The sequence below is a fragment of the Colletotrichum higginsianum genome, chromosome 6 (assembly GCF_001672515.1).
Source record: "Colletotrichum higginsianum IMI 349063 chromosome 6, whole genome shotgun sequence".
Classification (NCBI taxonomy): Eukaryota; Fungi; Ascomycota; class Sordariomycetes; order Glomerellales; family Glomerellaceae; genus Colletotrichum; species Colletotrichum higginsianum.
Genome location: NC_030959.1, coordinates 1,558,810 through 1,586,423, shown reverse-complemented (window position 1 = coordinate 1,586,423; position 27,614 = coordinate 1,558,810). Strand labels below are relative to the sequence as shown.

Here is a 27,614-nt window from a genome sequence, read left to right as displayed (position 1 = left end):
ACTAGGCACCGTATTCGCCTCCTACACTGTCCCGCATGGCGCTCCCTGAGTCAGGATTATGGAAATGGAATAATCGGTAAATCACACGGCAAAGGCTGGAGGCGGACAAATTTGCCAGTTGCTAGAGTAAAAGGGGACAGATCGAGCCGCTGTCGACTGATGCATGCGATCGGAACGGTTCACTTGATCCAGATGCTCGACAGGCTGAGGGGTAGCAGATTCGGGTTGTTGTTTTTTTACGGAGGGCTTTGTTTGGGGCGAACGCCTCTCGCAGACGAAGAATCCAGCGCCTGCCTTCAACTCTGTCAGCTCATCAAACGCGAAGTATGCCGAGCAATGCCAGCGAATCGTCGAGGGATCCAAGCAGCAAGCGCCAAAGTTTCGTCGCAGTAGCACGTCATGCGGGCTTGTGCAGCGCCGGGCAAGGAGACGAACACTTTGAGGAGGGATGAAACGGTCGCAAAAGTTTGGCCGTATATCAACCAGCTCAGCAAATACAAGACTTGATCGCATGAAGATGGCATCGAAGGCCTGGACACGGAGCAGAAGCCACTGCCGGGTCAGGAAAGTGTCGAGACGAAGCTGGTGACATATGAAGAAACAACTTGCGAGATGAAAGTCCGGAATCTACCCAGGGTGGCCATGCTATCCGAGCTCGGAATGAAACCTTCCAGCCCACAACACACTAGAACAAGCTGAAGAGTCGTCGGAAGATAACTCTATGAGGCTGAGAAGGGTACTGGCACGGACTCTTTGCGGGAAGCGATGGCGATTCGAAAAATGGTTGCCCCCGGTCTTGAAACAAGGTACATGACCAAGTGATACCCGAGAACCAATCTCCTGGATAGCGAAGCTCCGATCCTCGCCAGTCATGGATCAGATCCCAGCCGATTTACTGAGGTCATCGCATACTTTCCGTGTCTGATGTTTTACACCACCGTGCTGTGGGTGATCCCAAACATCAGCGCACGGAGGGTCTGGTCTGCGTGAAAGACCTTGTTTGGACGGGTGAAGCAAGCCCGGGGGCTTTTCCCAACGCAACACCCTTGCTGCTGCTCGGCACGATATAACAACGGCCATCCCAAGGACCTCTATCCTCTTATACCGACGTCGCATTCGGGAAGTCACTCTACACACTCTGCTTGACAATAACACAGCGCGCTGGTCGACTAATACGCTCCTTTTCAAACCATCCACAGTCGCTCACCCCTCACGACGAAGAAATATTAAGTCAACGACAATCATTAATTGGCAACACTTTTGGTATTTCTTTCTCTCTGGATCGATCAAGCCATCGTCTTACTCGAACTCTCAACAACAATAAGAAGAAGCAAGTTCACACGAACGTGTCTAATAATGATTGTCTGGAAATACGCCTTCTTGGCTTCTGCTGCACTTCGGACCGTCGATGCTCATGGCACAGTGAATGGTATCATGGCAGATGGGGTCTTGTAAGCCCGGACCCGACCCGGCCTCTTATGATTCACGCTCACTGACACCAATGCTTCCCCCGCCCCCAGCTATGAGGGTTACAGTCCGCAGATGCAGTTCAAGCAACCCCCGCCACAGGTCGTGGGTTGGTCCATCCCCCAGGACCTGTCCAACGGCTTCGTCGCCGTCGACAAGTACGCAGACCCGGACATCATCTGCCACGTCGGGGCAGAGCCAGCGCCCATCGCCGCCAAGGTGACGGCGGGCTCGAACCTGACCGTCTTCTGGACCGCCGACTGGCCCGAGTCACACCACGGGCCGATGATGGACTACCTGGCCCCTTGCAACGGCGACTGCGCCGGTGTCAACAAGGCGGACCTGCAGTTCTTCAAGATTGACGCCGTCGGGCTCGTCGACGGCACCAAGGCGCCCGGGCGGTGGGGCTCGGATGACATGCTCGCCAACAACCGGTCATGGACCATGACGATCCCGGCCGGCATCGCGGCCGGCCAGTACGTGCTCCGCCACGAGACCATCGCGCTGCACGAGGCGGGCCGCGAGGGCGGCGCGCAGAACTACCCGCAGTGCGTCAGCATCGACGTCCAGGGCGGCGGGTCCGAGAAGCCCCCGGGCGTCAGGGCGACGGAGCTATACAGGGCCAACGACGAGGGCATCAAGTTCAACATTTACAAGGACAACCTTGAGTACTCCATCCCCGGACCGCCGGTGTTGGGCGGGCAGCCGCAGCAGCAGCCGCAGCCGCAGCCGCCGCAGAATCCTACGCGCCGGCGGAGGAGGGTAGCCGTTGTCTACTGAAAGAAAAGCCATTTCCTTCTCTTTATATGAGACAGAGATTCTGTGTACAAACTCCCTCTTCTTTTTGTATTTGTACGGATACATACAGATCATGAGGCATGCCGGCTCTGTAAATATAAAAAAAACGCTCCTTTGGCTTGCCCGACTTTGCCACGCTGGACGTGGTATCACCATCTTTCTTTTGAGCCGTAACTCATGTTTGCTTGTCGATTTTCACCCTCTTTAATGCGCTACATCTGTATAGACAACGATTTTGTGGGATGAGCTCACGGGCAGACTAGCACACATGGGCGTATATAAAGATGCTGGACGCATTATTGATGTACGATTTGTGGCACTGTCTTAAACGCCACATGATGACCTTGGTCCCGACCCGAGACACAAGAGTCTTTGCCAGTGTACACCAACAACTACTCTGTGCCAATGGTGAGCAATGGCCCATGTGCTACCCCGGCTTCATATACTTCAAATCCCGGTTACTTTTCTGCGCGGATCTCACCAACAAAACACACCTCCCTTCCCCGGTTCTTCTCTTCTGTTTCAATACAAGTATGTAATGCTCCCGGTCCGATCTTGGTCGATCGCGGAGCACACGGACGTCTGAGTGGCCCCGGACCTGGGCATGGAGTCGACCCCCCCTGGAGCGCAAAACATCCCAACAGATGATTGTATTGATGATCTGCGACGTTCTTCCCCGTCTCGTTCATGCCTTTTTTTTTTCTTTCCTTTTTTTTGCCGTGTAACCCTGTAAACAGGACACGTTCTGCAGTGTATTGTTTCTGCAGACTGTGAGAGCGTCAGCCATATCGTGACTTGGAGACTGGGGCGTTTCCGCTGTGTTGTGATCTACCGGCGCATCAGATCGCAGACCCTGAGTGGCTAACTTTGCGCATTGCCAATGCCTGCTTTCCTGTGTACTTCTTCCTCTGCTGGGGAGGATAATTAAGATGCCTTACCTTAGTACGATAGCCTTGCATGCATCCTGTTAGCTTCAAGTAGAGGAAACGCACGACCAAGTGGCTATACAGGACGCAAGGGTTGTTTCTGAGATAATAGGATCAGTGTTCATAATCTTTTAAAAGGAACTCGTCGGTGTTCGTGAAAGCTCCCGCGATGTGAGGTTAGCCTAAACGTGTAAATTTGGCTGGCACATCAGGAGGAGGCACGTTATCTCCGTCGCCTTCGCGCAAGAGCCAGGGCTAGGAAGAGGACACATAGATCACAACAAATCGACATGGCTCGGCTCTCGCGTCTAGGAGCATGACGGCTGATGCAAAAATGCTGGGTCAGAGGATCGCATCTGGCTTTCTACCCTCCCCTATTCACTCGGCTAGGCCCCTTTGGAAACGAGCCAGAACTATTTCGAGACTGCGTCGTAGGGAACCGAATCCGGGACTTCCATCATTGAGTGTGCGATACCCTTGGCATTTCTGCATTCAATCTCCTTGAGCAATGTTGGTCTCCTTTGACACCTCAAATTCGAAGACCTATTAGCTGATCCGCCACTCCGCATGTTCTGACGGTCAACGTAGTCACTGCCTTACGCAACGTGGAGCCCTCGACTCTCAAGCTTGGCCATCGCTCATGTCTTTAAACGGAAAACATGCATTTCGATTATTTGGGGGTATCTAGTCGTCAAACACCCTCGATCATCACAACCCCGCAAAGGCTAGTAGTATTTCAGCACTGCCTCGTCTGCGGTTTGCTTCATCGCAGAGCCAGATGTGTGTTTTGCGGTTTCCGGCCCCATTCTCGCCGGTCAGAAGCTCGAGCAACACGAGGACATCTCCCCTTGCGCATCGCTTGTCGCGAGTTGTGCCCAGCCGCCCTCCTCTGCCACGTCAAACGCAACACTCCTTCGAACCAATGCCCCGCACAGATCGTGATATCCTCCCACCACAACACACAGGGACTGATCAAGTCCCTTTTAGCCGTACTTGCGGCTGCCGCCCTTGTGCGTCTTCTCATCCTTGGCGCCCTTGGCCTTTTTTCCCTTGCCAATGAGCTCGAGGTGGCCGGCTCGCTCGCCGAGCAGCTTCTCCGTCCGCCCGACGAGGCCGGCTGCGAGCTTCTTCTGCATCTTGTCGGCGGAGCCGTGGGCCTTGGCCTTCTGCGGCTTTGCCACGCGCGATGCGTTCTTGGTCGACTTTTGCTTGGGCTTGCCCGTCGGCGCCGGGCGCGAGGAGGATTTCACGCCGCCCTGAGCCATTGTTCTTTGCGCTTGCGTGTTTTTGTACGTTTGTGTGCGTTTGTGTGTGTATGTGTGTGCCTGGGTTCGCAGCACGTACGTTTCGCTGAGGAAGAGGCTTTGGGCGGTTCGACTGCGAGACTCGTCGTGGGGTGTTGGCGATCGGCGCCTCGTGTGTGCCGAGGGAAGCAGCGCGCAGAGACAAGTGGGCGTTACTCAAGTAGTGGATTTGACGGATGAATCTTTTCGTCCCGTACTTGGATCGTAACTCGTCGAGAATGTTTTGCTGTACGTTCTCACCTCGAAGCAAATGATCCGGGCGGCGTCAGGAAGGGGTGTAAAGGCGAAGTTCAAGCATGCCGGGGGGCCCGCAAGCACTGGATCAGAGAAAATTTCAGTGGATACCAAGCTTATCGCTCACCGACACACCGACCCCACCCCCACCTGCAGAATACAGGCCAGGTACGTATCTTTTCCCTCTGAAATTGAAAGCGCAGCTTTAATCGAACTTCTTTTCTCAATCCACCACCCACCTAGTAGGTTTCTGTCACCACAACTTCAGCCATGACAACATACTCGTTTTTTTTTTTCGATTAGTCCCCAGTCTCTTTTATTTTCTCTGCTGTTTTTTTTGTCTCGTTTCCTTACTGGGAACCCATAATTAGAATTACGATTCCGTGCTGGGTGAGATGGGAGATTTGGGCCTGATGATCCAAAAGATGTGGTCTGGGCGAGTCGGCCATATAGCGCTATCTGACTCTTTCATCCGAGAAAGGACCCCGATTAAATGCACCTCTATAGTCAGGGTTCTTTCACTGCGAGTCTCCGTACCTATCAGAAAGGATAGGCAGTTCCTTTTTCAAACAAGGGGCCGTCAGGGTTGATTGCGAATTATTGGCCCAGGACGGCTTTTCGGCGACGCTCCTGACCTCTACCTCCCTAGTTGAGGTGGCAAAAGATCTGCCACTTCAGAGTTACCTAAAGTGCATGTCTTCTGTTCATCTTCTCGCTCTGTATATGATACCAAATGTGTCTTCCACATATACCTTGTGGTGCTTGAAGTTCAAATCGAAGGCGAGTAGAAAGACCTTGGGTTTCCAAGCGGTTGTATTGCAACCCCAATGCCTTCCATGAGGAAGCTGGGATAGCCTACGGTCCTTTCCAGATAAAAGAATCATGAGAGTTCGTTTCTTCGGAAGTTCTTTCTCTAATCAAGGCGCGCATGTGGCCCTTCTTTTCCGATACGGACGACAGGAGCTACCCAACGTGTGTCTCAGCTATTTTCCGCACTTCCACTTGACGTCTTCCTTCAAGACAACATTAATGTTCGATAGCAACCCACCAGTTTTCTTTCACTCGTCAGACTTTGTATTCGTTGGTCGCCAATCGCATCAACGCCCGGTATCTTTCGCTATCAATCGTTCGTTCGCTCGCTTCCATCCCGCATCAGAAGTCCATTTCCCACCCTCTTAACGGCTCCTCGACTACTCGACATCTCAAACACTGTGTCATCCCATGCTTATTGCTCCCGGTCTTCTCTGACACATCATTACTCCTGCCATGGTCAACGCAAAGGATCTCGCTTGTGCTTTTCGGCGAGTACGTGCCTCGCAACCTTGGCGTCTAGGATGTCACCAACTCGAAATCATCCGCTCGTTTGCCTTTCCACCAATCCGCCTGTTCATCGCCTCTCTGGGCTACAACTGCTGCAACAATACGCTCAAGCCGCCGAAGCCTGCCGTGGACGACTCGGACTTTACCGTCGAGATACTCGTACGTCATGTCGCCTTCTTTGGCGTTACTGGCTTGACCCTCTTCAGGTGTCTGAGGCATGCACTCCACGACCCTACTCTTGTCTGTCATGTTTGTAAGTCTTTTCCACACATGCCTTGGCTAGCAACTGGCCTCAAAGCATCGTCTTCTTCTACCGCTTTTACCTAGTCATACCCATTCAATAATTATTCTTACAAAGAGGCTGTTCAGATGTCAGAAACCAACTTCTTTTCGAAGAAATGCTGGAAACATCGGGGGGGCTATCTCCCAAGCAAACCGGTCGCTTGCGCATCATCGCGGGAGACTTGGACAACATGGACACCCTAATCGACGTCCTTTTTCCGCAACAGCTGAAAGGAGAGCCTGTGCACATCATCCTTTACGCTATCGGAGGCTTCAAAACCTGGAATGTTGGAGATATCGAGGGCACCATGGAAAATTCCTACATTTCTGAAGAAGCTATGTTCACGCTTGTGGCAGCTCTCCAAAAGGGCTACCAAAGCTTTGGGTCTCAGCAGATGCCTCGTCTTGTCGGAATAGGCACCATCTCAATCAGCAGGCAGATCTACCGGTCGTGGAACCCTCTCGCAGCCAAGGTCAAGCCGCTTTATGAGTGGTTCATGGGGAAACGACGAGTGCATTCGGAGGAGATTAGATGCAGCCCGACGGACCAGGACAGCGACTTGAGCGACACAAGTAGTGAGCGCACCGTTACACAATTTAGCTACGAAGGATCTCACGACAAGAATGATTGCAATGAGGGCAATGATTCTGACAGCGTCGATGGCTCCAACAGTAGTAGTGACGAACAAGCCAGTACGGACGGGACCGATGCAGAGTCCATATCGAGTATGGCAGCGAGGTGTCCCCATGCCGACAAATCGTTCATGGAAAAGGCCATATGGCAAGACTATCATTCCTTCAGCTCTTGCCTGGTCGTGAGGCCCACCCTTCTCACATATGATCAACCTTACGGACTCTAGGCGGTGCGGGTTGGTACGATAGGGAACTCGGCTCCTGGATACACCATCGCCAGGCGAGATGTTGCCGAGTGGCTCTACTACTTTGGTATTCTTGGCGAACAGTCAGGGATGGTTACAATCACTACTTGAAGGTACTTTTCCAATGTACTGCTGCTAGAAGTGTGATCTCCGACAGAGAATTGGTGCCCCAGGGCAGACATAGCGTTAATAGAGATCGGACTCAGTTTCCAGCGGTACTTCTATTTAGATGCAGCAAAACTTTAGTAGAACGACTGCCCCTAGATGATGTGACTATTACTAGACTCTCTAAGAGAACGCAGTTAACAATCGGCAAGTCGTCAGATTTCACAGCCCAACATTGCAGTACCCTCACCCCGGCTCGGCACAGGCCAGAGTGCGATATCAGGACAAATGTCGACTGCTGCCTGGGATTTGTTGACCTGATTTTTTCGACCGACCGCGACATGAAATCAGTAAAGGAACTAATCAACCATCGATCCAACCATTCAAATATGGGGTTACTGGCTCCTACCAGCAATATTTGACCCGATGGCAATCGCAGCCCGACGAATCCTTTGACAAGAGGGGTTTTTTCATGCTCCTACGGGGGGGGGGGGGGGGGCAGTGACACCAATATTGAAGAGAGACGCAGCTTAACTAACATCGGATTTTTCATAGCGAGAGCCATAGGTGCTGGGTCACTGACTAGAGGCCAGACAGGTCAAACCCACGTATAACGCCGAAGCGAAAGGCTTTGTGGAGAGCTTAGCCTCATCGTAGTGAGGTAAGGCGGAATAGCAGCTCCCGCCTCCACCCTTCAGGTGACAATAGATGAGGACTCGCTCGTAGTTTATACACTTGTCTAAGTGGGTAAGGAGTTTATAGGGCCATTTCTGGCTGGATAACTCTGGTGTGATACCTCTGATGATGTTCTTCCAAAAAGAAGCCTCGCACGCGCACTTCAGAAGAGTCACCAACCCGAAGTGTTAAATGTTTGCTTGGCGCTTGAATTCTGGCGAATGGCTCTCGAGTTTGTTTCGTTTCCTCCAAAGCCTATTCCGAAGGATATCTTGTCGTAACGATGTTTTAGTTTTCCGCAGAACACACTCAAATTACACTGGTCCAGACATTCATTCTTTCAGCATCCTCCAATCAACTCGGGCCATACCCGCCTGGAAACCTTTACCCTCAGGCCTCCCTATGAACAAGCATTAGCAAAGACCGTCGTCATAGACAACATGTCGAAAGCTTGCCACCGACTTACCTTGAGCCACGGCGAACCGATCCTTTCGAAATCGAGGTCGTCAAGGGGCACAGTGTGAGGCTGGTCCGGTGTCGCCCATTTGATGTCGTAGCAGCGTAGAAGCGTCGTCAGAGTCTGCGTGACGAGGATCGCTGCCAGCTTCTCGCCGGGGCATCGGCGACCGGCCATGCACTCGGAATCCTCTTCGGCCTTCTCCTCGAGGTCGACCAGCTTGTTCTCGGCGTTCAGCCAGCGCCCGGGCATCCAGGTGTCGGAGTGGGGGTAGTTCCCGGGGAGGTCGTGCTTCGTGTAGGGCAACGAAAAACACGTCGAGTCCTCCGCGTCGGCCTCGGCGGGGCGGAAGCATCGCATTGCGTCGTAGTAGCGCATCGTCTCCTTGATACAAGCCTGCAGCAGTACCGACTCGCCCGCTGCGCTTCGAGCGTCTCTCTTGACGGCAGCCATGACGTCCGGGTGGCGCAAAAGCTATGCGGTCGTCTTGTTAGTTTTCGGTGGGAAGCTGGCGCTACGTCGTTGAACACTCACACAAACGATGACCCACGAGATGACGGCGGCTGTCGAGGTGTGGGAGGCAAACATCAAGAGAGTGAGGTGGGAAGCGAGGTAGCGGCTTAGCGGTCCCGTGCTCGTGTCGTGCAGCAAATACGTGATGTAGTCCGGCAGGTCGGTCTCGAGCTCGCCGTTCTTCGCTGCGATATGTCTCTCTGTAAGTCTCTCCCAGAAGATTTCCTTGACACGATCACGGGCACGACGCAGACGCAGGGATGGCGGAGAAGGCACCCAGTCGGGAAGGACTGATGACCAGATACTGTCAACATCGCGCTCCATGGCGTGCACCAGGCTCAGGAGCTCGTCGGCCGACTCGTAAAAGTCATCGCCCATCAGAGTCCTGACGAGGGCATTGTGCGTCAGTTCGGAGACCCCCTCGAATAGCTCGACATCGCTCCTCGTCGTCCATTCCAGCGCGCATCTGTGAGACTCCTCCGTGGTGCACTTGAGCGCATGTTCTTGTGCCTCGACATCGTCCATGTACTGGGTGAGTGATCGGAGCATGACCCCGATGTTGTCCACGTATCCCGGATCAACATTCTTGTTGAGGAAGGCGCCCTTGCGTTCACGTGTTAAGACAAAGTGCGCCAAGGATGTCTCAAACCCAGGTTGAGATGGCTTTCAAAGGGGGAGCGCTCACCATTCCGTGGCAGAATGATCGTGCATTCCCGGGCACGACGAAGCAGCCTTTGCGGAGCCCCTTGCCGCGAAGTCGCAGCTTGCAGGCCGCTCGGTATTGAGTCGACAAGACGTTCTTGCATCGCGCCCTGGCTCGACGGATGAGTGAAACGGGCTTCGCTTCGCAGTCGGGCGAGTCGTCAAGGCAGCACGGGAAGATCTCCTCATCGTCAGAGGGGATCTTGCTGAACCTGAAGTAACACTGCGCAGGCAGTATTACTGAGATGAAGACGATTGGAATCAGAAGCGAACCCATTGCGATGAAGAGAGCGTGAGAGGGCAAAAAGTCAAGGGAATTGAGGAAACGATGGTGAGGGAGCAGGATCTGTTCGAAACGCACTCAGGGGGCCTCTCTCGATAACTGCGACGATCATAGAAAGAAGACAACGGCACGAGAACGTTCGCGAAATCAGTTCGATAACCTCTGGGTCTTCTTATAAACCAGACCTATATGCCCTGCGCGGTCTCGTGCTCGAAACCCACCAGCGGCGGATGTCCGTCCCAGATGATTGAGACAGCATTTCTTGGCACCGGACGTTGAGACTAGCTAGAGGTGTAAGGTGTATCCAGTAGAAAGACGCCATCTCTGTACGGCTGTGTGTTTGGTCTCAGCTGGTAAGCTGAAAATCTCTCAAAAAAGAGGCCTAGGAATGCAGTGATCTTCAGACGTTGGATTTAAGGGATGGTTTAGCAGCATCGATCTGGGCGCGTGATTAGCACCAAAAAGTGACACAAGACGTGTCGTGTCCTATTAGTATGAGAAATCGGTCGAAACGTTGTTCCGTTGTTCGGTATCTAGAAGAGTTAAGAGTATACACCACCGCTATGAGAAGGGGCAAGAACGGGTATGTAAAGGGGATGAAGGAGGCACAGTAAACACATATAAATACTTGTACTGCCTTCTTTATCCTCCCTCGTGAGTGCTCAAGTACGCCTTTGTACGTCGTCGGAGGCACGAATACTATTCAGTTGGGCATAGCATACTCTGTTATGAAGGACTAACAAGCTACGAGTGTTCAACCATTGAAATGATCATTGAAACCGAGCATCTGGTATCGATCAAATAGATGCAGAGACCGAGCAATCGGGCAAGACTCTTCGCCCACTACGTAACCCAAGCCAAAAAGAAAAGGGAAACATCATCCCTTCACCCGTGCATGATCGAGTCACGCAAACTGAACCGATTGGGCGTCGACATCGGATGAAGCAGACAAGCTTCTATCGAGGCCGCATCCCGCGCGGGGTGTCAAACTGAGCGGCGAGCAGCGTTTGTCAAGTCGGATTGGCTTTTTTTCTATCTATCTATCTATCTTCTCGGTGGTACCCCTCAATGTGGTGAAAACCGAAAACGCTGGTCACATCTCCGGAAAACAATCGTATCATGACCGACATGCTCGACCGCGGGGCACAGCGACCCGAAGAAGTCAGCGATGTAGATAGTCTTTTGAGGTAAGTATGGCAGCGTCTACAGAGTTGTTGACACGTGTACGAGTTCTTTGAAGCAGTTCGCGCTTTATCTCGGCGGCAACTCGGGAACCATAGTTTACTATGTCTCCTGTTTGAAAGAGAGGCGATCTGACTTGCCTCATGCCATCGTCATCATCGTCAATGGCAGACCCTTTGATCTTGATTCCTAAGCCTCTCGCAGCAACTGTAGTTGAGCAGCATCATGCCTCAACTCATCCCGAGCCGCAACACTGACCGCTGAGGCACAGACAGCCGCAGACCATCATCTGGCTCAAAACCGCCGAACAGTCCTTCGCAATCCACAAGTCCCTCCTGGTCGAGTCGTCAAAATACTTCCAGCGCTGTCTCGACGGCCCTTTCACCGAGTCCCGCACCAACACGATCGACCTCGACGACGACTCGGACGATAGCGAGGGCAACGTCAGCATCAGCCCGCTGACACTGGGTACCTACGTCAAGCTCTGCTACTTCACCCGCCTCACGGCCCAGCGCGTCAAGCGCTCCCGCCGCAACGCCGCCGACCACACCGAGGACTCGTACGAGGTGTCCCCCTTCACGCTAAAGCCGTGCGACATGCACACCCCGCACGACCTCACCGAGCTCGTCGACATGTGGTCCCTGTGCGACCGCTTCCACGACGACCTGCTGCTGGGCAAGGTCTCGACGGCCATCCGGGAGACGCTCAACGTCGGCGCCAAGAAGCTGGGCGAGGCGCACTGCGCCGAGTGGTGGGTGTTCAACTTCGCCAACGGCTACGTCGCCCTCGAGGGCCTGCACCGCCGCGACGACGAGCTTGAGGGCCTGCTCGAGAAGCTGAAGGAGCTGTTCGTCCGCAACTGCTCGCCGGCCTCGTGGGAGCGGCTGGCGTGCCAGCTGCCGAGCGACTTCGTCGTGGCGGCCTCGATCGCGTTCCAGGCCAAGATGGCGACGCTGATGACGAATGAAGCGGCCATTGCGAGGGTCAACGGGGCGAGTCTGTGTTATGAGTGTAAGTCTAGGGTCCAGATGGCCTTGAAGCGATAAACAGTCAGACTCGGCCCCGTTGCCTAGAGATTTCTACGGATGACCCGGGTACTACCGGGCAATGATTTCCGCAGACTATCCATGTACTAGACATTTGCAGAAAACGAGAGCGCAGAGCCATCCATTGCTCTGCGTCGTTAGCTTGGTCTTTGGTCATTCGTTTGAATAAGAACATTTTGACGTTATTGTTTACTGTCTCTCCGGAAAATGGGAGTTGGTCTATACATGCAGACATGCCGCTGCTGTCCGTTCAAACCCCCCCCCCGAGCCCCAACCATATGCTTTTTTTTCTGGTGCCCGTCCGTCTACCCATACCGAGGGGAAATACAATAGTACACAAGCCTGGCGCCTGCCATGATGCAAGGTCTGACAAGAAAATTGACGGATATTGTTGCCCTCCGCCGGGCGAAGATGTTGTACAGAGATGTGGGGTGTCGTGCACAGAGGAATCAGAGTTGCCACTTGGGAAGCTCAAAGTTCCTGTCCTTCGGCCATTTCTCGAGCCTGTAGAAGTCGATGAGTTAGTAATGAAGTAAAAGATGATTTTCACGAGGTCTTACTTCGTGGTCAATAGGACCGTCATGCGCTTCCTCCGCTCCTCGGCCTCCTCGGCATCAACAAGTCGCAGCCACTCGTCGAGGAGCTGCCTCAACTCCGCATCGTCGCGACCACTGCAGTCGATGCCGCGTTCCGTGCACGCGATGCGCACCTCCTGCTCCTCCAATCCAGCCGCGCCGCCATCGCGCGCCAATAACCTGTCGTCGCCCTCCAGGAAGGCCATCCGCAGCCGGCCCTTGGTAGCCCACAGGCCCGGCGGGAAGAAGCCGAGCTTCTCCCACATCATGCCGGGCACGTGCAGGCTGCGGAGGACGTGCTTTCTGGCGGCGGCGCGCGCCATCCCCGGCACGACGCCCTGCGGCGCGGCCTTTTCGAACTCGAGGAACGAGTTCTGACGGCGCTCCTCGGCCTGCTTGAAGCTGGACTCAATCTGCTTCGGTAGGCGGCACGTGTAGGGCACGACGCCATCGACGAAGATGACGATGAGCGGGGTGAACTCGCCACAGACGAGGAGGACGAGGCCGAAGAGCGGGACGCGTAGGACGTCGTGGCGCACGCGCCAGAGGAGCATCCAGTCGGCACGCGAGAAGCCCTTGGGGATGACGCCAGGGGTGAAGACGGAGGGCGAGCGGAAGCCCTCGACAGAGGCGCTCTTTTCGGCGATGACGTTTTGTATCAGGCGGCGGTTGGAGAACACAGCCTTGAGGCCCGTCTTGTAGAACTTGATGTAGGCCTTGCCCGTCGCGATTAGGTGGCCGATCTTGGAGGAGTCGGGCTGGCGCTCGGGGAGGTCCAGGGGCGCCGGGCGTGTCGAGGCCGGGGGGTTGACTTTGGCGCTCGGAACGGGCGGCGATGGAGAGGAAGAGGGGGTGGATCCGGTTGCGACGGAGCTCGCCAAGCGGTGGTAGGGGGTCGCTGTTCTCGCGATGGAGGAGAGGAGGAAAGTCGAGTGGACGGAGCCTGCGCAAAGGCGCGAAGACGGGATGCGCATTGCGCGCAGCGTCGTGCTGTGATTCATCGCATGGGCGGATGGAGGGAGGGAGGGATGGAGGGAGGTTGTGGGTTGAGGATCGAGGTCGAGGACGAAGCTGTGATCGCGGAAGATATGTAAAGAGCGTATCCGTAAAGTGATACGGTAATCGATTTCTGGGTAATTAAAAAAAAAAAGAGGGCACGTTTCGTCACTGATTACCTACAATTTCTTATCTCGTATCGCTTATCGACTATCGTGCCTCGGCCCCGACTTCGGCCCCGCTTTACAGCCTCCACCCGCCTGCCGCATCGGTATCCGGGGAGCGGTCGCGAATCAAGCTTTGCTATTCCCCTTGGCGATGGTTCGCATGCATCATCGGGATACCCCGGTTGATCGTCTACCCGATGGCTAAGAAGATTTGAGGGAGTGATGATCACAATTCTGCTTTTGTACAGGTCAAGTTCTCTTTCCAACTGCTCAGGTATAATAAAAGACAGACCTGATAGAATCAACTTTGAGTACCTATTGAAGAAAACCAAATACGCCCGTAAACTATTAGACTTGGAATAGATGCTTCTTTCGTTCTCAAGGTGCTTCCAATCCATTGCCGTGTCAAGAAGAGATGGTGTGTATATTCAATAATGATCTTCCTCTAATAAAAACCAGCCCATCGTGGTTCAGAATGACGATGACCACTCCAAAGCCACCGTAGTCTTTCCTGCCTTTGCTTTCCACCCTAAATGAACATTTCAAAGGCCTCGAAGTCCTGTCAGCTTTCTGCCACCCTCCAAAATGCAACCTGCATGTAAGCGGCACAACCCACAACTCGTTACTTAACCGAACTCTGATCAACCTGTGGGCCACCCACCACACACTACTTGAATTGGGTATTCCCCGCTCCGTTCAACCAAGCAAGGCCTAGCCTTGAATAGTTTCTCTCCTTGGTGTAGTTGGTTTATCACGTTCGACTGTAATGGTTACGTTGTCATCGAAAGGTCTCTAGTTCGATTCTGGAAGGAGAGAACTCAACTTTTTGAATTTATTTTTTCAAATGCTACACCGATCGGTCTCTGTTCTTACATACTGATGAGTTGTGATGCCTTCTGTCGAGTTGTGTATTGAGACATTGCCTTTGCAATCCATGTTTTCCTCGTCTCGCTGCGCTCTAGCAATCTTCTGCTGACGCTGACAACAACCCATATTCAGTAGCAACTCCGCACTCTCTGCTGGAGGTAGCGGTCGAGATCGCAATGTTGCAGTTGGACTAATTTAGTAAAATTGATGGGATGGATGTTTGCTCCCGCGACGGATTCGTTCAGTTGTGCGACCAACCTCAACTCCACGCCTTACACACGCCAACCACAGCAAGAAGGAAGCCACAACGTGGACATATAACAACCAGAACATATTTACTCATTGGCGTATTATGGGCCCGACCCCTTGAAAACAACAATCCCCCTCACTCTTCCGCCCCTTGCCCGAACCATCGCCGGAACCAGCCCACGGCCTGGTCCTCCGCCCGCCTCCCCAGATCCGCCTGGCTCTGGTCGTTGGGGTCCCCTCTCACGGCAAACCCGTGCTTCGCGCCCGGGTACTCGACGATCTCGCAGGTCTCCTTCCGCCCCAACACCGTCTTGGCCTGCGCCATCCTGGCCCGAGGCATCATCATGTCGTCGTCCCCGTTCGCCACGCTCAGCGGCCGCGCGACCTTCTCCAGGTCCCCCGGCAGGCTCAGGAAGCTCGGGTGCGCCGTGTACCCGCAGTCGATCAGCGGCGCGTCGCCGAACGGTCCGGCGCCGAGCTGCGCCAGCTGCACGGCGTACTTACCGCCCCAGCAGAAGCCCGCGACGCCGATGCGCGCCGCCTTTTGCGCCGTCGCGGCGCCATCGTCGACGACAGAAGCCGAGGAGGTCGACGGCCGGGGTAAGGGCTCAGGCGGCGCGAGTCGGAGGGCGCGGAAGAAGTTGCCGATGCGCGGGACGATGACGCCGGCGCGGGTCGCGATGAGGAGGGGAACGAAGTGCCGCACCATCGTGGCCACGGCGACGGGCCCGTAGATGAGGTATTTCCAGAACCACGACTTCTCGCCCAGCACCCTGTCACCGACGACCAGCACGGAGTCGGGCAGGCCGTACCCTTTTTTTCCCATTCGCGTCAGCACGAGCGAGGTTGGTGGGGGGGGGGGCAAGGGATCGGGTTCAGAAAGACTTTGGTTGAGAGTCCACCATAAGAAGCAAACTAGAATGTCACTGACCGTTCATGAAATCGGGGAGTAGGACGACCGCAGGGATCCTTCTGGCGTACGCGTCGGCCAGCGCGCGCGTATTGCGCAGCTTCCAGCCGCAGGCGTCCGGGATGATGACGACGACGCCGGCGGGCTCGCGGCCCGGCTCGGGGCGCGCGACGTAAGTCGAAAGGCCGTGGAGCGTCTCCTCGGTGCCCTGGGGCTCGACGTCGCCGCGCAGGGTGCCCCTGAAGCAGTCGGCGCAGAAGCGCGGGGCCTGGTGTTCCGAGGCCATTTCAATATAGCGAGTTATGGCAACAAGGGGTGTGGGAAATATGGAATGTGTTTTATCCAACTTCGTGACTAGAAGGCACCTGCCTGTGGATAAGACTAGAAGCCAGCTTAGGGATTGGTATCCATGGCCGATATAAGTAGTGTAGAATGAGACGGGACCTCATGCGACTGCCTCAACCAATGCACTACGTGGCCAGCTACGCCTGCGCCGAGGCAAAAGGGGCACAGCACAGCGCGGGGTTGGCATTCGCGCCGCCCCTAACAAGCTGCCGAGGAGTCGGTGGCTCCCATCCGTGCCCGCTCGAGATCAGATCGATCCTCTACCAGTAGCCAGTACGCCTGCCCTCCCCGGGGTTCGGGACAACCCAAACGGCGCTCCCGCACCACCACTCCCCAAGTGATCTGCAAAGAAGCCGCACCTCGGGCACGGATCCCATCTGAAGGGGGTGGGGTTTCCCAAGGCAGTGCGTGCGGGATCCTGTTCGATTGGATTGGGAGAACCCGCCTTAAGAGCGGCTTCGGCTCCCCGAGGGCCGGAGGCCCGTCGAGAGCGCGGGTGGAAACGCCCCACCTAGTACCTGTCGGCGCCGCATCGGGGAGCTTTAGGGCCGGGACCACGAAGGAAGAGGAGCGTCTTGCTGACAAAAGCCCCTCCGCCCCCCCCGACGACCAGGAAAAGAAAGGCCCCGCTCACCGAGTCTTCACCGAACAGTCTGACGTGATTGGGCGAGGGGATTTCAACACACATTTTCCGTCTCGAGCCCCAACACCGCCAATCTCATCCTCACTCGTAGTGAACGGTCGTATCTGGTACCAAAGATTCCTCTCCAGAGAGCCTCTGTTCTTTTTTTTCGTTCTACTTTACTGAGATCCCATATTCTCCTGGAACCTCCTCTACTGCAGACACACAATGGTAAGCTCCTCATTTCAATCCTCGGGACAAAACACAACAAGAGCCCCTTCCCATAAACCCTACTCACATCCGTGTACTAATCGACGAGCGAATTAGGTTCACGCCGACGCGTCAAACTTTGCCAACGGCGTCACCAAGGAGGAGGCCTACGAGCAGGTCCTCCTGCAAGCAGAGGGCCTCTTTGACGGCCAGAGAAACTGGGTATGATCACCGCCCCCGAAGACCCTCTCTCTCACTCTTACCTCAACTCTCATACGCTTGGATACGCGAACTGACACAACCCCTCAGGTCTGGTAAGCTACTCCCTAATGGCCTTACGAGGGACGGCTCTTCATAACGGCACCTCGTCCGGCCTCCCATTCACTTAGTCACTCACTCACCCGACCCTTCCCAGCAATCTCTCCAACGCGGCCTCCCTCCTCTGGCACGCCTACCACTCCCTCCCGGCCCCCTCCAACTCGGTCAACTGGGCCGGCTTCTACGTCCTCGACCCGCTCTCCACACCCTCCAAGCCCTCCCTGATCCTGGGCCCTTTCATGGGCAAGGTCGCGTGTCAGACGATCCCCTTCGGCCGCGGCGTCTGTGGCGCCGCCGCCGCGAGCCGCGAGACCCAGCTCGTGCCGGACGTCGACATGTTCCCGGGCCACATCGCCTGTGACGGCGACAGCCGGAGCGAGGTCGTCGTCCCCGTCGTCGTCCCCGCGGCCGAGGGCGATGATGGCAGCGACAGGCTTGTCGCCATCATCGACGTTGACTGCACCCTCCCGGGCGGCTTCGACGACGTCGACCGCGTCTGGCTGGAGAAGCTCGCCGCCCTGCTGTCCAAAAGCTGCGATTGGTGATGCGTGAGGGAGGGGGAGAGGGGTGAGGGACGGACGGCGAACGGTCAAGTTGGGGATGAGTTTCCGGGAACATCGGAGAATGGACGTTGTATGCGGAAAGCTGTCTCACACAACTTAGATGAGAAGGGGATGGAGGGAATATGGGCATGTCGCTTTATCGACGACCCATGATCTGACTCGACAGAGAGGCGGTCTCAGCTTGTAAACATGGCCAACAAGGGTCTGACGACAAACATGACTCAATCAAAATGTATTGAGAAAACGCTGGGGTCAATTCTCCGCGTTATGACTAAACTTTTTGTTTTTCTTCTCGTCGTTCATCCCATGCGGCAAAAAGAACCATCTGTCAAAACCCCGTCGGGTTTCTATGCCTTGCCGTTCCCTCCTACACATGCAAAACCTCATGTCATGAAAAAACCCAGAAACAGAATCCCTCCCATTTGACCTCTATTCGTCATCACGTTGAAACGTGTTTACTCGAGAGCCTTCTTGGCAAAGTTGGGCAAGATGAAGGAGGCCTTGTGGATCTCCGAGTTGTAGTACTTGCACAGCTTCTCCTCCTCCTCGGCGGACCACTTGCGGAGGGGCTCCTTGACGTTGCGGTTGGCGTCCTTGGTGCAGACCATGAAGCCGATCTGGCCGCTGGGGTACGTGGGGATGGTGGTGTAGGCGTACTCGGCGACAGGGAAGATCTCCTTGCAGTCCTTCTTGAGCTTGGAGATGAGGGGCATGTGAAGCCACTGGTTCTCGGCTGTGTATGATCTGTTAGCTAGTCCTGATCTTCAAGGTTTGAGAAGAGACAGAAGAAAGAGAGAGAGGGGAGCCCGAGGACAGCGAGCGAGGAGTTGAGACAAGAACACAAGGGAGAAGAAAGCAAGAAGTCTCAAGTACACGCGCAAAGTTTCTCTCAGATGGACAGACAAAGGAGACGAAAAAGAGAGAGAGAAAAAGAGCGTATCCTAGAGACGACCAGGTCTCGCCGGCTGCCGCTGGGCATATATATGAACCGGGTGATTCCACGGGAGTAATCGAGGACAGGCCAAAACAGAGAAAAGGGCATAGGCAACGTCGAGTCGACCTGCAAAGCGCCTTGCCTGTTTCTCGTCTTCTAAGCCCGAGACTTCCTTGATTCCCCTGATGGTCCTGAACAAATGGGAACGTACAACCTTGGGTAGTGATGACACCGCCCTCGCGGAGAGCGTCGTGGAGGAGCTGGAAGTAGGGCTTCTGGAACAGGGACTCGGCGGGACCCTCGGGGTCGGAGGAGTCGGTGATGATGACGTCGAAGGTGTTCTTGTACTCCTCGAGGAACTTGAAGCCGTCGCCAACGTGGGTCTTGGACTTGGGGTGGTCGAAGCCAACGGCCATGTTGGGGAGGAACTGCTTGGAGAGGCGGATGACGGCCTGGGAGACCGTGTTAGTGTTTGTTGTTAGGATGACTCAGCAAGCCGGGGCATGGCATGCGATGCTATTCACCTCGTCAATGTCGCAAAGGATGGCCTCCTCGACGCACTCGTGCTTGACGACCTCGCGGAGGACGCCGCCGTCACCGCCGCCGATGACGAGGACCTTCTTGGGGTTGGGGTGAGAGTTCATGGCGAGGTGGGTGATCATCTCCTGGTAGGAGAACTCATCGCGCTCGGTGGCCTGGATGACATTGTCCAGGACCAGGACCATGCCGTAATCGGTGGACTCGAAGATGAGGACATCCTGGTACTGGCTCTTCTCGTGGTGGACGACCTTCTTGACCTTGAGGGTCATGGCCTGGCCTGCGATAGGTCGTTAGTATCATCTCCTTAACATGTCGGACAGGTTGAACTTACCGGGCCACATGTTGGAGATCTCACGGAACCAGCCATCTACCATTCAGGTTAGCTCGCTCTCAACTTGTTGATTTCATTTTGTCTCTTTCATAATGGGTGTTGTTCTCAGTGTGTCCACAACTGCGCCGCCTGCATTGCCGATGCGCCCAAATATGCCGTGTCCGGAGGGAGGGAACAGCGGCCAGCTTGGATCGTGATATCCAAATGTTACCTCCTCGGGGGAGGGGGATGCTGTACGAAAGAGAGCGCGATCTGCAAGCAGGGGGGATAATGTTTCTCCTGAGCAGTTGCTTAACCGAGAGTGGCATGACAGGATGGTGCATGGGCGCTCAGACGGTGGAGGGAGCCAGGGCTGAGGCTCGTTTGGGGTCCCGGGAAGAGGCGGATAAGCCACCCGTCAATAGTTGCGGGAGGTTGTTGGTGATTGACCAGGTTGGTGGACGGGGGCGGGCCGAGCACGCCCGAGCTGCCAACGGGGGCGGCGATACAGACGAGATGAGACGAGACGAGACAAGACAAGGCTACTGGGCCCAGCGCGGCCGGTTTCGATATTCCCCGTTGGCCGTGGTGCGTGGTGTGTGCTATGTGGTGCTCGCAAGGCAAAAGTGGTGAAGAGCGGGGAGATGACGAGACCAGTACTACCGGGGGCCCCTTGGGGATGGACGGGCGGCGACAAAAGTGTTGGGAGGGCGAGCAGCAGCAGCAGCACGGGATAACAGCTCGGGGCAACCGTAGAGCAGAGAGAGAGAGAGAGAGAACCCGTGTGAAGGAGGGAGGGAGGGAGGACGGAAGGGGGTGGTGGACCATACGAACCTTGGATGGTAGGATGGGCAATTTCGCTCATTTTTGCGGTAGACGGGGGTTTGAAAGCAGGGCTACTACTTGGATTGTGTGATAGATGATGGTGTCGTAGGTATCGACAGGTCAACAAAGGCAGAGGCGCGGGCAAACGAGACAGATGTCGCTGGTGCGGGCGTAGTAGTTGAGAAGGGAGAGGGATTATATGACGGAGGGAAGCCAGGACGACAACTGAAATAAAATAAAAATAAAAACCAAAATAAAAAAAAACTTGAATATCAAATTAGCCAGTGTGCGTTGACGTCGAGTGTGTGGTGAGTCGTGGTTGGCCTGCCGATGCGGTGTGAATTGAGGAGGGGAGAAGGGGAGACGAGGGGCAGAGGAGTAGAGCAGTCTGCCTGCATACCTAGGTTGGGAGGGGGGGAGGCCCGTTTGTCCGTGGCCGCGTGAAAACCCAGCAAGAAATTTTTTTGTGGCTCCGGGGGTGGCCTCGTTTTGAAAAAAGCTGGGCTCCAAAATTTCGCAAAGGCCATGCGTGACTGGTCAAGAGCAAGGAAGCCTTTTTGGTCCGAGATCCATCATCTCCTTCTCCCCTTCCCTTCCCCCTCTTGCAGCTGGGTTTTCACGGCTTTCCCACTGAACCCAATCTCCCTCTGCAATATCCAAAAGGCATCCGTGCCATCATCAGACTTCATGTCATAGTCAGTACCCGTCCGCCCGAGTAAGGTTCCTGACTCTTGTCGGTCCGGGGGGGCGCTGGGAGTCGAGGAGAGGCAGCAACAACCCTTCAACCCAATCTTCCTTACTTACCCAGGGATCTAACCTTACCACCATGGATACTATGGCATCCGTACAGATGCCCCGCGCAGCCATTACTGGAGCGCACAAACCCTATATCTGGCCATGGCTCTGGGTCCATGGCCGACGGACGAAGGACGATCGCTTTGAGAATGGATTTCAAGACTCACACGGATTCTTGCCCAAGGTTGACTGACAGCCATGCCCGTCCGTGGCAGTCCATTGTGGCAGTGGCACATGTTGATCGATGCTGTGAACCATACGGGGATTTCCCACCAGTAGCCAGCCACCATGGGACTGGAACCTCTTCGGCCGTCGTCGCCGGAGAGTTTGTGGGCCAAGACCCAAGGCAAACACATACAAACCTTGAGGGAATTTCCCGCCGTGGCCCCCCCCCCCCGGTTAGCGTTGGTTGGGCAGGGCCGCAGGGAGGAATCAGGATGCGGCAGCGACGGTAGCTAGCGTATTACGGCGTGCCTATGAAGAAAACGTGGCGAACTGGGATCTCCAGCCCAACCTTCTTTGCCTGACACCGTGATGCAGCTTCCTTTTTGTTCTTTCTTTTTCTTCTTCCCCTTCCCTCGTCGCGGACTCGAAAGGATGTCCTCCATCAGACCCAAGAACCGGTTCCGCTCCTTCGCCATCGGTCAACGGCGCCCACCTGCTGCTGGAATCTGGGCCTCGTCACGGATGCCGGGAGCGAGAGCAGACGCGCACGCTCTCTCACTCTGCCGGCCCGACGTGCGTGTTAAGCGCTGTGAGCCCGGGGCATTCTTCAGCGGCAACTAGACCGCAGAAACAAGACTTGTGGCGCGCAACCAACAAAGTCGACCATCACCCATGCTGCCCTGCTCGGCGACCGCGCGGGAAAAACGGGAGAGACCCCGCTGCTGTGCTCTTCTCTCCTATCTACCAACCTAGTTAGTTGTCTGTCAAGGCAAACCTGCCGCCGCGCCCTCCACTGGTCTAAGCAGTGCATGTACCTATTAATATCTGTACCGGCGTCGCAACTCGCGGCAGTAGCATGCAAGACATACACACGTGCAATGTGCAGTAAATCATCCAGAGTAAGCTATAGCCTGCTGCCCACACGGCCTTGGCTGCCGTGGGCCCGCCGCTGCATCGCAAGTCTCCAGCCTGTTGTTGTCGCTTTTCTTCTTACTGCCAACCTCAGTGACTTGGAAGGTTCGTATTGATGAAGGTGACCTCTGTCCTACGCGGATAATTATCCGCCATCGCCGGCCAGCAATGCAAGACACGCACTGCGTAAGGATAAGGTAGTCCCTCTTGCTTACCGGTGACGTGAAACGAAGACGTATTGTAATGCGGTTTGCAGACGGGATGATCGGGAGGTACTAGGCTGTAGCCTGCCAACACCAGATCTTGACATTTATGGGCTTCAACTGACGGGCTGTCTGACTCATCGGCAAAGTCACTCTTTTCTTTACAAGGTTTGACCACCAGTTACTGTCTGCTGTAACACCCGAACATGTACCATAAGGTTTGAATATTCGAAGTGAGCCATGACTTGCAGAAAGCTGGGAACAGCGTCCATGGATAACGCAAGAAATGTCAAGATGGAGGCTTGAGTCGCGTCTAGGTAGCCCGAGGGTACCTTATCTAACAACCGCCGAGTTTTGCACCGTGGTTGTTACCACATACCGTAGTACGGTGTTGTCGAAATGGCGGTTCCTAAACCCTGCTAAACTATGTCTTGCTTCCAATTCGCAGGCGCCACTACTGCCAAGAGGTTAACCTACAAAACCTCAAACGACACATGCTACTAATCATCGGCTGTCACAACCTTGAAGTGTTGCTTTGGTCCCGCATAAAGTAAAAAAAATCTTTGGCAGGGCTGGCCCCAAATACAGACGCGAAGAGAGACAGCATGCCACCATCTCTCCCGGTTAATGCTTTCCAGCAATCCCCAGTGGCCGAGGCTTTCCCAGTGCGCCGATGTGATGCCATGTGCAGACCCAGAAACCTTGAATAGACTTGGGGAGCCAGTCTATGCGGTGCATCGTGTGACAAAAGCCCGAAGCTTGCCGTGACCCTGTGGTGATGTTTGAAAGACGGTCCGCGAGTCTTTGCCTTCCCTTCTCCCAGTTCCAGCCTGCCTCCTCACTGTCGGTTGCTGGCATCCATCATACCTCCACCCATCGAATCGCAGCCTGATATTAGACGAAGCTGAGACTTTTTCCGCAAACTTGTGTGCCATCCGCCCGCCCAGCAGCCCGACAGGAATGTTGTCTTTGTTTCTTTCTTGTCAGATGGTGACCTTCCAACTGGCTGTCCCTCGAATACGAAACGATACTGGGCCGTTGTGTCCTGATGAGCCGCATCCGGCAATGGCTGAACACACAGCCTTCCTCGGCAGCAACCCATTGCGCCGCGCCGGGTGATTGACTGATCGAGCATTACGGGCTGGAACATTGTGTCTCGCTGCCGAGCCTCGGAAGGATGGCTGGACCAAGCCCCATCCGTTTCTTCCGCATCATAGGGGCCTGGCCACAAGGTCCGAGTGACGATTCAAAAGCTCCAGCGGGGCGCCCGACCTCGCAAGCTTGGTTTTCGCGTCGGCCGCCGTTGACTTGAGGCTCCAATGCATACGGTTGCTTGCCTGCAACAATTTTGGGACGGTTGTGCAAAGTCCTGAGTGGCTGTAAAGGGGCTATTTCGACTATTTCGGGTAGCTTTTCGGCGAGGTCGATGCCCGTGCCTTACCGTGTTGAGCAGCAGCAGCAGCAGGATGGAGCATCAGAAACCGCAACAGGTCATTGGCGTTCTAGAAACTTGCGCTGATCTGTCCCGTCGACGGCCATGGATCAGATCCCCGCTAGAATGCCATGAGTTGTGCAGTCCGTCCATAAACGAGCCCCCTGTCATCGAGTGAGACGAGCTACCGAGTACAAGTCTGCGACTCTCACCCCCTGTTGCCGTCATGCCTTGACGACCAGGAGGATCCCAGCTCGCCAGAGCCATCGTTTCTGCAGGCCTCTTGCCATGGGTGCTGAAGAACCTCCCCCTTCCCAATGAACCGTCACTGGTCAGTAGCCCGTAAAGCCAATGATCAATCTTCCCACTGGGGTCTGCAACGCTGATCCGAATTATTATTGGGGACGAGTTTGACAGAATGTGACTCTAGGATAAAGCGAGAGATTCGTGCGCTGCTGCGAGCGTTGTAACCGCATGAATCAGGGGTCGAGAGAGAGCGGACGTGTTCGGCCAGAGCCCCGCTGTTCGAAACCAAGGGCCAGCATGATGCATGGTTGTGCAGCGCAGTGCAATGCAGCGTATCCATACACTACATGGAGCGCGGGTACAGTGGAAGGCTTCTTCCCCAAGATGAAAGGGCCGTCATCGGAAGCGGAAACAATCTGCAGAAGGTGGTAAAGAGCATTGTTACAGATGAAGGGAAATGATTGCCCGATGGCTGTGTGGCGAGCAGCGCTACGTCTGGAAACGACGAAAGAGGCGTTGCTGAAGTGGGACGAGCGGGACGCAGTTCCGCAAGCAAATGCAGCCACCATCTCTGCTGGCTTTTGCCGGTTGTGCTAGAGTCTGGAGAGCCTGAGAGGCGAGTTGTGTTTGTGTTCGCGCGCACGACGAGAAGCGAGCGACGCAAGGCACCGCATCACTCCACGACCAGGAAAGACGAAGAAGGGCTAGGCGGCACGCACGAGGCGTTTCCGGAGTAGGGGCCCGATTGGGGTTGTGCGGCAGCGATCTGGTGGTATGCAGGGGTCCAGGGATCGGGGTGGCTCCAGGTCTGCGAAATGCCATGATGGCGGCACTGCTTGCTCAGTCCAGGCTACGGAGTTCCTACCCATCTAAATGTTATGGAGACTCTGTTTAGATAATGGAGACGACGAAATGAAGGCTCGATAGGGGCCATCAGTCGATGCATTGACGTTACTAACAATGTTAGATCGTGGGCATACAGGTCTCCGCGGGCCTGCCTCATGTATGTCAGGTAATAGTGTGCAGATATACACAACGGCTATCCGTGCTGCACTCAACATTAGACGCGGAGGCTACGGCCTTTGGGTTTGAAACATGTCGAGGTGAAATCGTCAGGTGATGGTGGGTGTATTACTGCATTGGTTGGTCGTAGGGTGCGCCAGGAGAAGAGAGACGACAGCAGCAGCGTGTGGCGGATCGACTTGACTGAATCAACATCCACACACGGCCATGTGCAGCCCATGGTCTAGTGATATATCGTCCATGGTGTGTGTCCCGTCCCTGATCGGTTGTTTGCCATATGCCGGTAGTTTGCCCTGCAGTCATGGGGCGCGACAGGTTGCAGCTTGCAACCTGCATCTCTCTAGGGCACCCGGGTCCCGGCACCGTGCATCCGCACCAGAATGGGCGTCGAACAACAGTTGGAAGAGCTTCTGCAGACACAAGTTCAAGCCGGTAATGGGGGTGCGTGTTTTGTTTGGACGCAGACACCTTGGGAAGAGGGGGGGAAGGGGGACACTGTCAGAAAGCTTGTGGTTGCGTATCCTGCGTGTTGGAAGCGCGACCGCGGTCATAATGTCGGTGCGGCATGTGTCGTGCGAGAGACTGAGCGAGCCAAATGGCGAAGGGGAGGGTCGCGGGAGAGTCGGGAGAGTCGGGAGAGTCGGGAGAATAAGCAACGAATGGACCGGTAGACTGGGAGACTGGCTGACTTAGTGACGGATGAGATGTCTGAGATGATGATGGAATGTTTGTCTTTGTTTCCACGGAGGGATCTGCCCGCGCTATCAGCAACACTGCACTCATTCTAGATGCGTCAGGTGAGGAAAGTTGAGGTGAGGTTATGTGGACCGGAATGTAAGGTGGGATGTATGATCCGTCGTGGGAGCGACGGGGGCACTGGATGTGGCTTGCCCTCAATGTGAGTGCAGGGAAGAGCTACCTTACTCGTAGAGTAGGTAATCCAGAAGCAAGTACTTGCTAAGTCTCTTGGATAGTATCTTGCTGGCAAGAAGGGCCAGTGTCGCAAAACGAATCGAGCTAAAATACCTATCAGGTACGTGAAAGAACACCCCCACTCATACCATCGTCTACAACGTACTGCTGGCCCCAGCAGGTTCAGAACTCAGTACGTACTCAGTTGTGCGAAGATGTACCAGCGCAGCGCAGCCACTAAGAACTGAGAGCTTTGTGCGTACTGCTGTCATCCTGGTCGTGAAGTCCTGTTGCTGTGCTGTGTGCGCACCTCGAATTGAGGAGTTGGCCACTGTTGCTAATTCTGTGGAAAAGAAAAATTACAGCAGCAACAACATCAGCCGCTGGCTGAACTCATACTGCCTTGTTCTTCTGTGTCCAACTTACAAGTCACTCCAGCTCTGCCCTGTTGGCTTGCCTGCCTGTCCAAGCTGTGGAAGACTGCAGTGTCTGCAGCGTGCCCGTAGCAGCAGCCACTGCATCCAGCAGTGTACCTGCAAGCTAGGTTCGCAGTGAGGTACTGTGGAAGGCGAAGGGACGCGACAATGTACCTCCTACCTTGTCGTCTCGTCGATGACCTACCTACTCATCTGGATACCTGAGTTGAGGCAGGGTATGAGTAGGTGGATAATCCAGTGCGGTACGTACTCGCACCCTCGTCGATGCACCTTGAAGTGTGAGGTTGCCTCCATTCATCACTTATCAATGGCTTGTTCGTGCGTGCATATCTAAGGATACCATAATATGCCTCCTGCTTCTTGAACCCCTTGAACCCTTGAACCTCGCTGCTTTCTGCTTTTCCCCCTTCCCCTACATCTTCGCCTTCTTCCCTTTCGGCGAAGCCCTCCTCCTGTCTTGTCCTCCTGATCCTTCTTCCCTACATCGTCTACTTGTATCGTCGTCTTCGTCGCCCGCTTTTCTTTTCTTTCTCCGTTTTCTGCGCTAGCACGTTAGTCTTTCCCCTGACACGCCATTGCACTCACCGGGCAGCCAAAACACAGAGATCAGAGGGATTAGCATTAGCAACCCGCAGCCTACCGGGCGTCCTCTACGAACGCCACAGGACTCTTTAGCGGCCCTTCTACTCCTCTTTTTCCTTCTTTTTCCCTCTCTTTTTCGGCCTGTCCTCCCCTCCGAGCTCTCACTCCTCCCAATCCGTACATATCGTGTTGCCTTCGCTGTTAAAGGTACCTCCTACCTACCCACCCACTTACCGAGGAACGTGCCTGCAGGCAGTGTGGGGCTTTTCTCAAACCGACAAAAGCTTCCTCCACCCACCACGAC

General features: G+C 55.0%; 10 protein-coding genes across 10 annotated transcripts; 4 read left to right on the top strand and 6 right to left on the bottom strand.

Moving 5' to 3' along the window:
• Nucleotides 1-1,356: 1,356 nt before the first annotated feature.
• CH63R_08907 (Glycosyl hydrolase family 61) lies at nt 1,357-2,247 on the top strand (the record flags this gene model as incomplete). The annotated part of the gene is made up of 2 exons (XM_018303881.1): nt 1,357-1,451; nt 1,521-2,247. The coding sequence occupies 2 exons, from the start codon at nt 1,357-1,359 to the stop codon at nt 2,245-2,247; spliced, it is 822 nt and encodes a 273-aa protein (XP_018155904.1).
• A 1,927-nt stretch (nt 2,248-4,174) lies between these two features.
• CH63R_08906 (Kinetochore protein) lies at nt 4,175-4,456 on the bottom strand (the record flags this gene model as incomplete). The annotated part of the gene is made up of 1 exon (XM_018303880.1): nt 4,175-4,456. The coding sequence occupies one exon, from the start codon at nt 4,454-4,456 to the stop codon at nt 4,175-4,177; it is 282 nt and encodes a 93-aa protein (XP_018155903.1).
• Nucleotides 4,457-6,058: 1,602 nt separating this feature from the next.
• CH63R_08905 (uncharacterized protein) lies at nt 6,059-6,298 on the bottom strand (the record flags this gene model as incomplete). Its single annotated transcript, XM_018303879.1, has 1 exon — nt 6,059-6,298. One exon carries the CDS (start codon nt 6,296-6,298, stop codon nt 6,059-6,061), a length of 240 nt encoding a protein of 79 aa, XP_018155902.1.
• Nucleotides 6,299-6,522: 224 nt separating this feature from the next.
• Nucleotides 6,523-7,191, top strand: CH63R_08904 (uncharacterized protein; the record flags this gene model as incomplete). Its single annotated transcript, XM_018303878.1, has 1 exon — nt 6,523-7,191. One exon carries the CDS (start codon nt 6,523-6,525, stop codon nt 7,189-7,191), a length of 669 nt encoding a protein of 222 aa, XP_018155901.1.
• A 1,138-nt stretch (nt 7,192-8,329) lies between these two features.
• CH63R_08903 (Cytochrome p450 4f8) lies at nt 8,330-9,938 on the bottom strand (the record flags this gene model as incomplete). The annotated part of the gene is made up of 4 exons (XM_018303877.1): nt 8,330-8,389; nt 8,456-8,920; nt 8,981-9,562; nt 9,645-9,938. The coding sequence occupies 4 exons, from the start codon at nt 9,936-9,938 to the stop codon at nt 8,330-8,332; spliced, it is 1,401 nt and encodes a 466-aa protein (XP_018155900.1).
• Nucleotides 9,939-11,063: 1,125 nt separating this feature from the next.
• On the top strand, nt 11,064-12,172 carry CH63R_08902 (Kelch-like protein 30; the record flags this gene model as incomplete). Its single annotated transcript, XM_018303876.1, has 2 exons — nt 11,064-11,131; nt 11,398-12,172. The coding sequence occupies 2 exons, from the start codon at nt 11,064-11,066 to the stop codon at nt 12,170-12,172; spliced, it is 843 nt and encodes a 280-aa protein (XP_018155899.1).
• A 449-nt stretch (nt 12,173-12,621) lies between these two features.
• On the bottom strand, nt 12,622-13,748 carry CH63R_08901 (Letm1-like protein; the record flags this gene model as incomplete). The annotated part of the gene is made up of 2 exons (XM_018303875.1): nt 12,622-12,676; nt 12,733-13,748. The coding sequence occupies 2 exons, from the start codon at nt 13,746-13,748 to the stop codon at nt 12,622-12,624; spliced, it is 1,071 nt and encodes a 356-aa protein (XP_018155898.1).
• Nucleotides 13,749-15,162: 1,414 nt separating this feature from the next.
• Nucleotides 15,163-16,222, bottom strand: CH63R_08900 (Dienelactone hydrolase; the record flags this gene model as incomplete). Its single annotated transcript, XM_018303874.1, has 2 exons — nt 15,163-15,839; nt 15,958-16,222. The coding sequence occupies 2 exons, from the start codon at nt 16,220-16,222 to the stop codon at nt 15,163-15,165; spliced, it is 942 nt and encodes a 313-aa protein (XP_018155897.1).
• Nucleotides 16,223-17,442: 1,220 nt separating this feature from the next.
• Nucleotides 17,443-17,976, top strand: CH63R_08899 (GAF domain-containing protein; the record flags this gene model as incomplete). Its single annotated transcript, XM_018303873.1, has 2 exons — nt 17,443-17,480; nt 17,529-17,976. 2 exons carry the CDS (start codon nt 17,443-17,445, stop codon nt 17,974-17,976), a joined length of 486 nt encoding a protein of 161 aa, XP_018155896.1.
• A 473-nt stretch (nt 17,977-18,449) lies between these two features.
• On the bottom strand, nt 18,450-19,842 carry CH63R_08898 (Spermidine synthase; the record flags this gene model as incomplete). Its single annotated transcript, XM_018303872.1, has 4 exons — nt 18,450-18,727; nt 19,098-19,380; nt 19,453-19,745; nt 19,800-19,842. 4 exons carry the CDS (start codon nt 19,840-19,842, stop codon nt 18,450-18,452), a joined length of 897 nt encoding a protein of 298 aa, XP_018155895.1.
• Between the last annotated feature and the right edge of the window lie 7,772 nt (nt 19,843-27,614).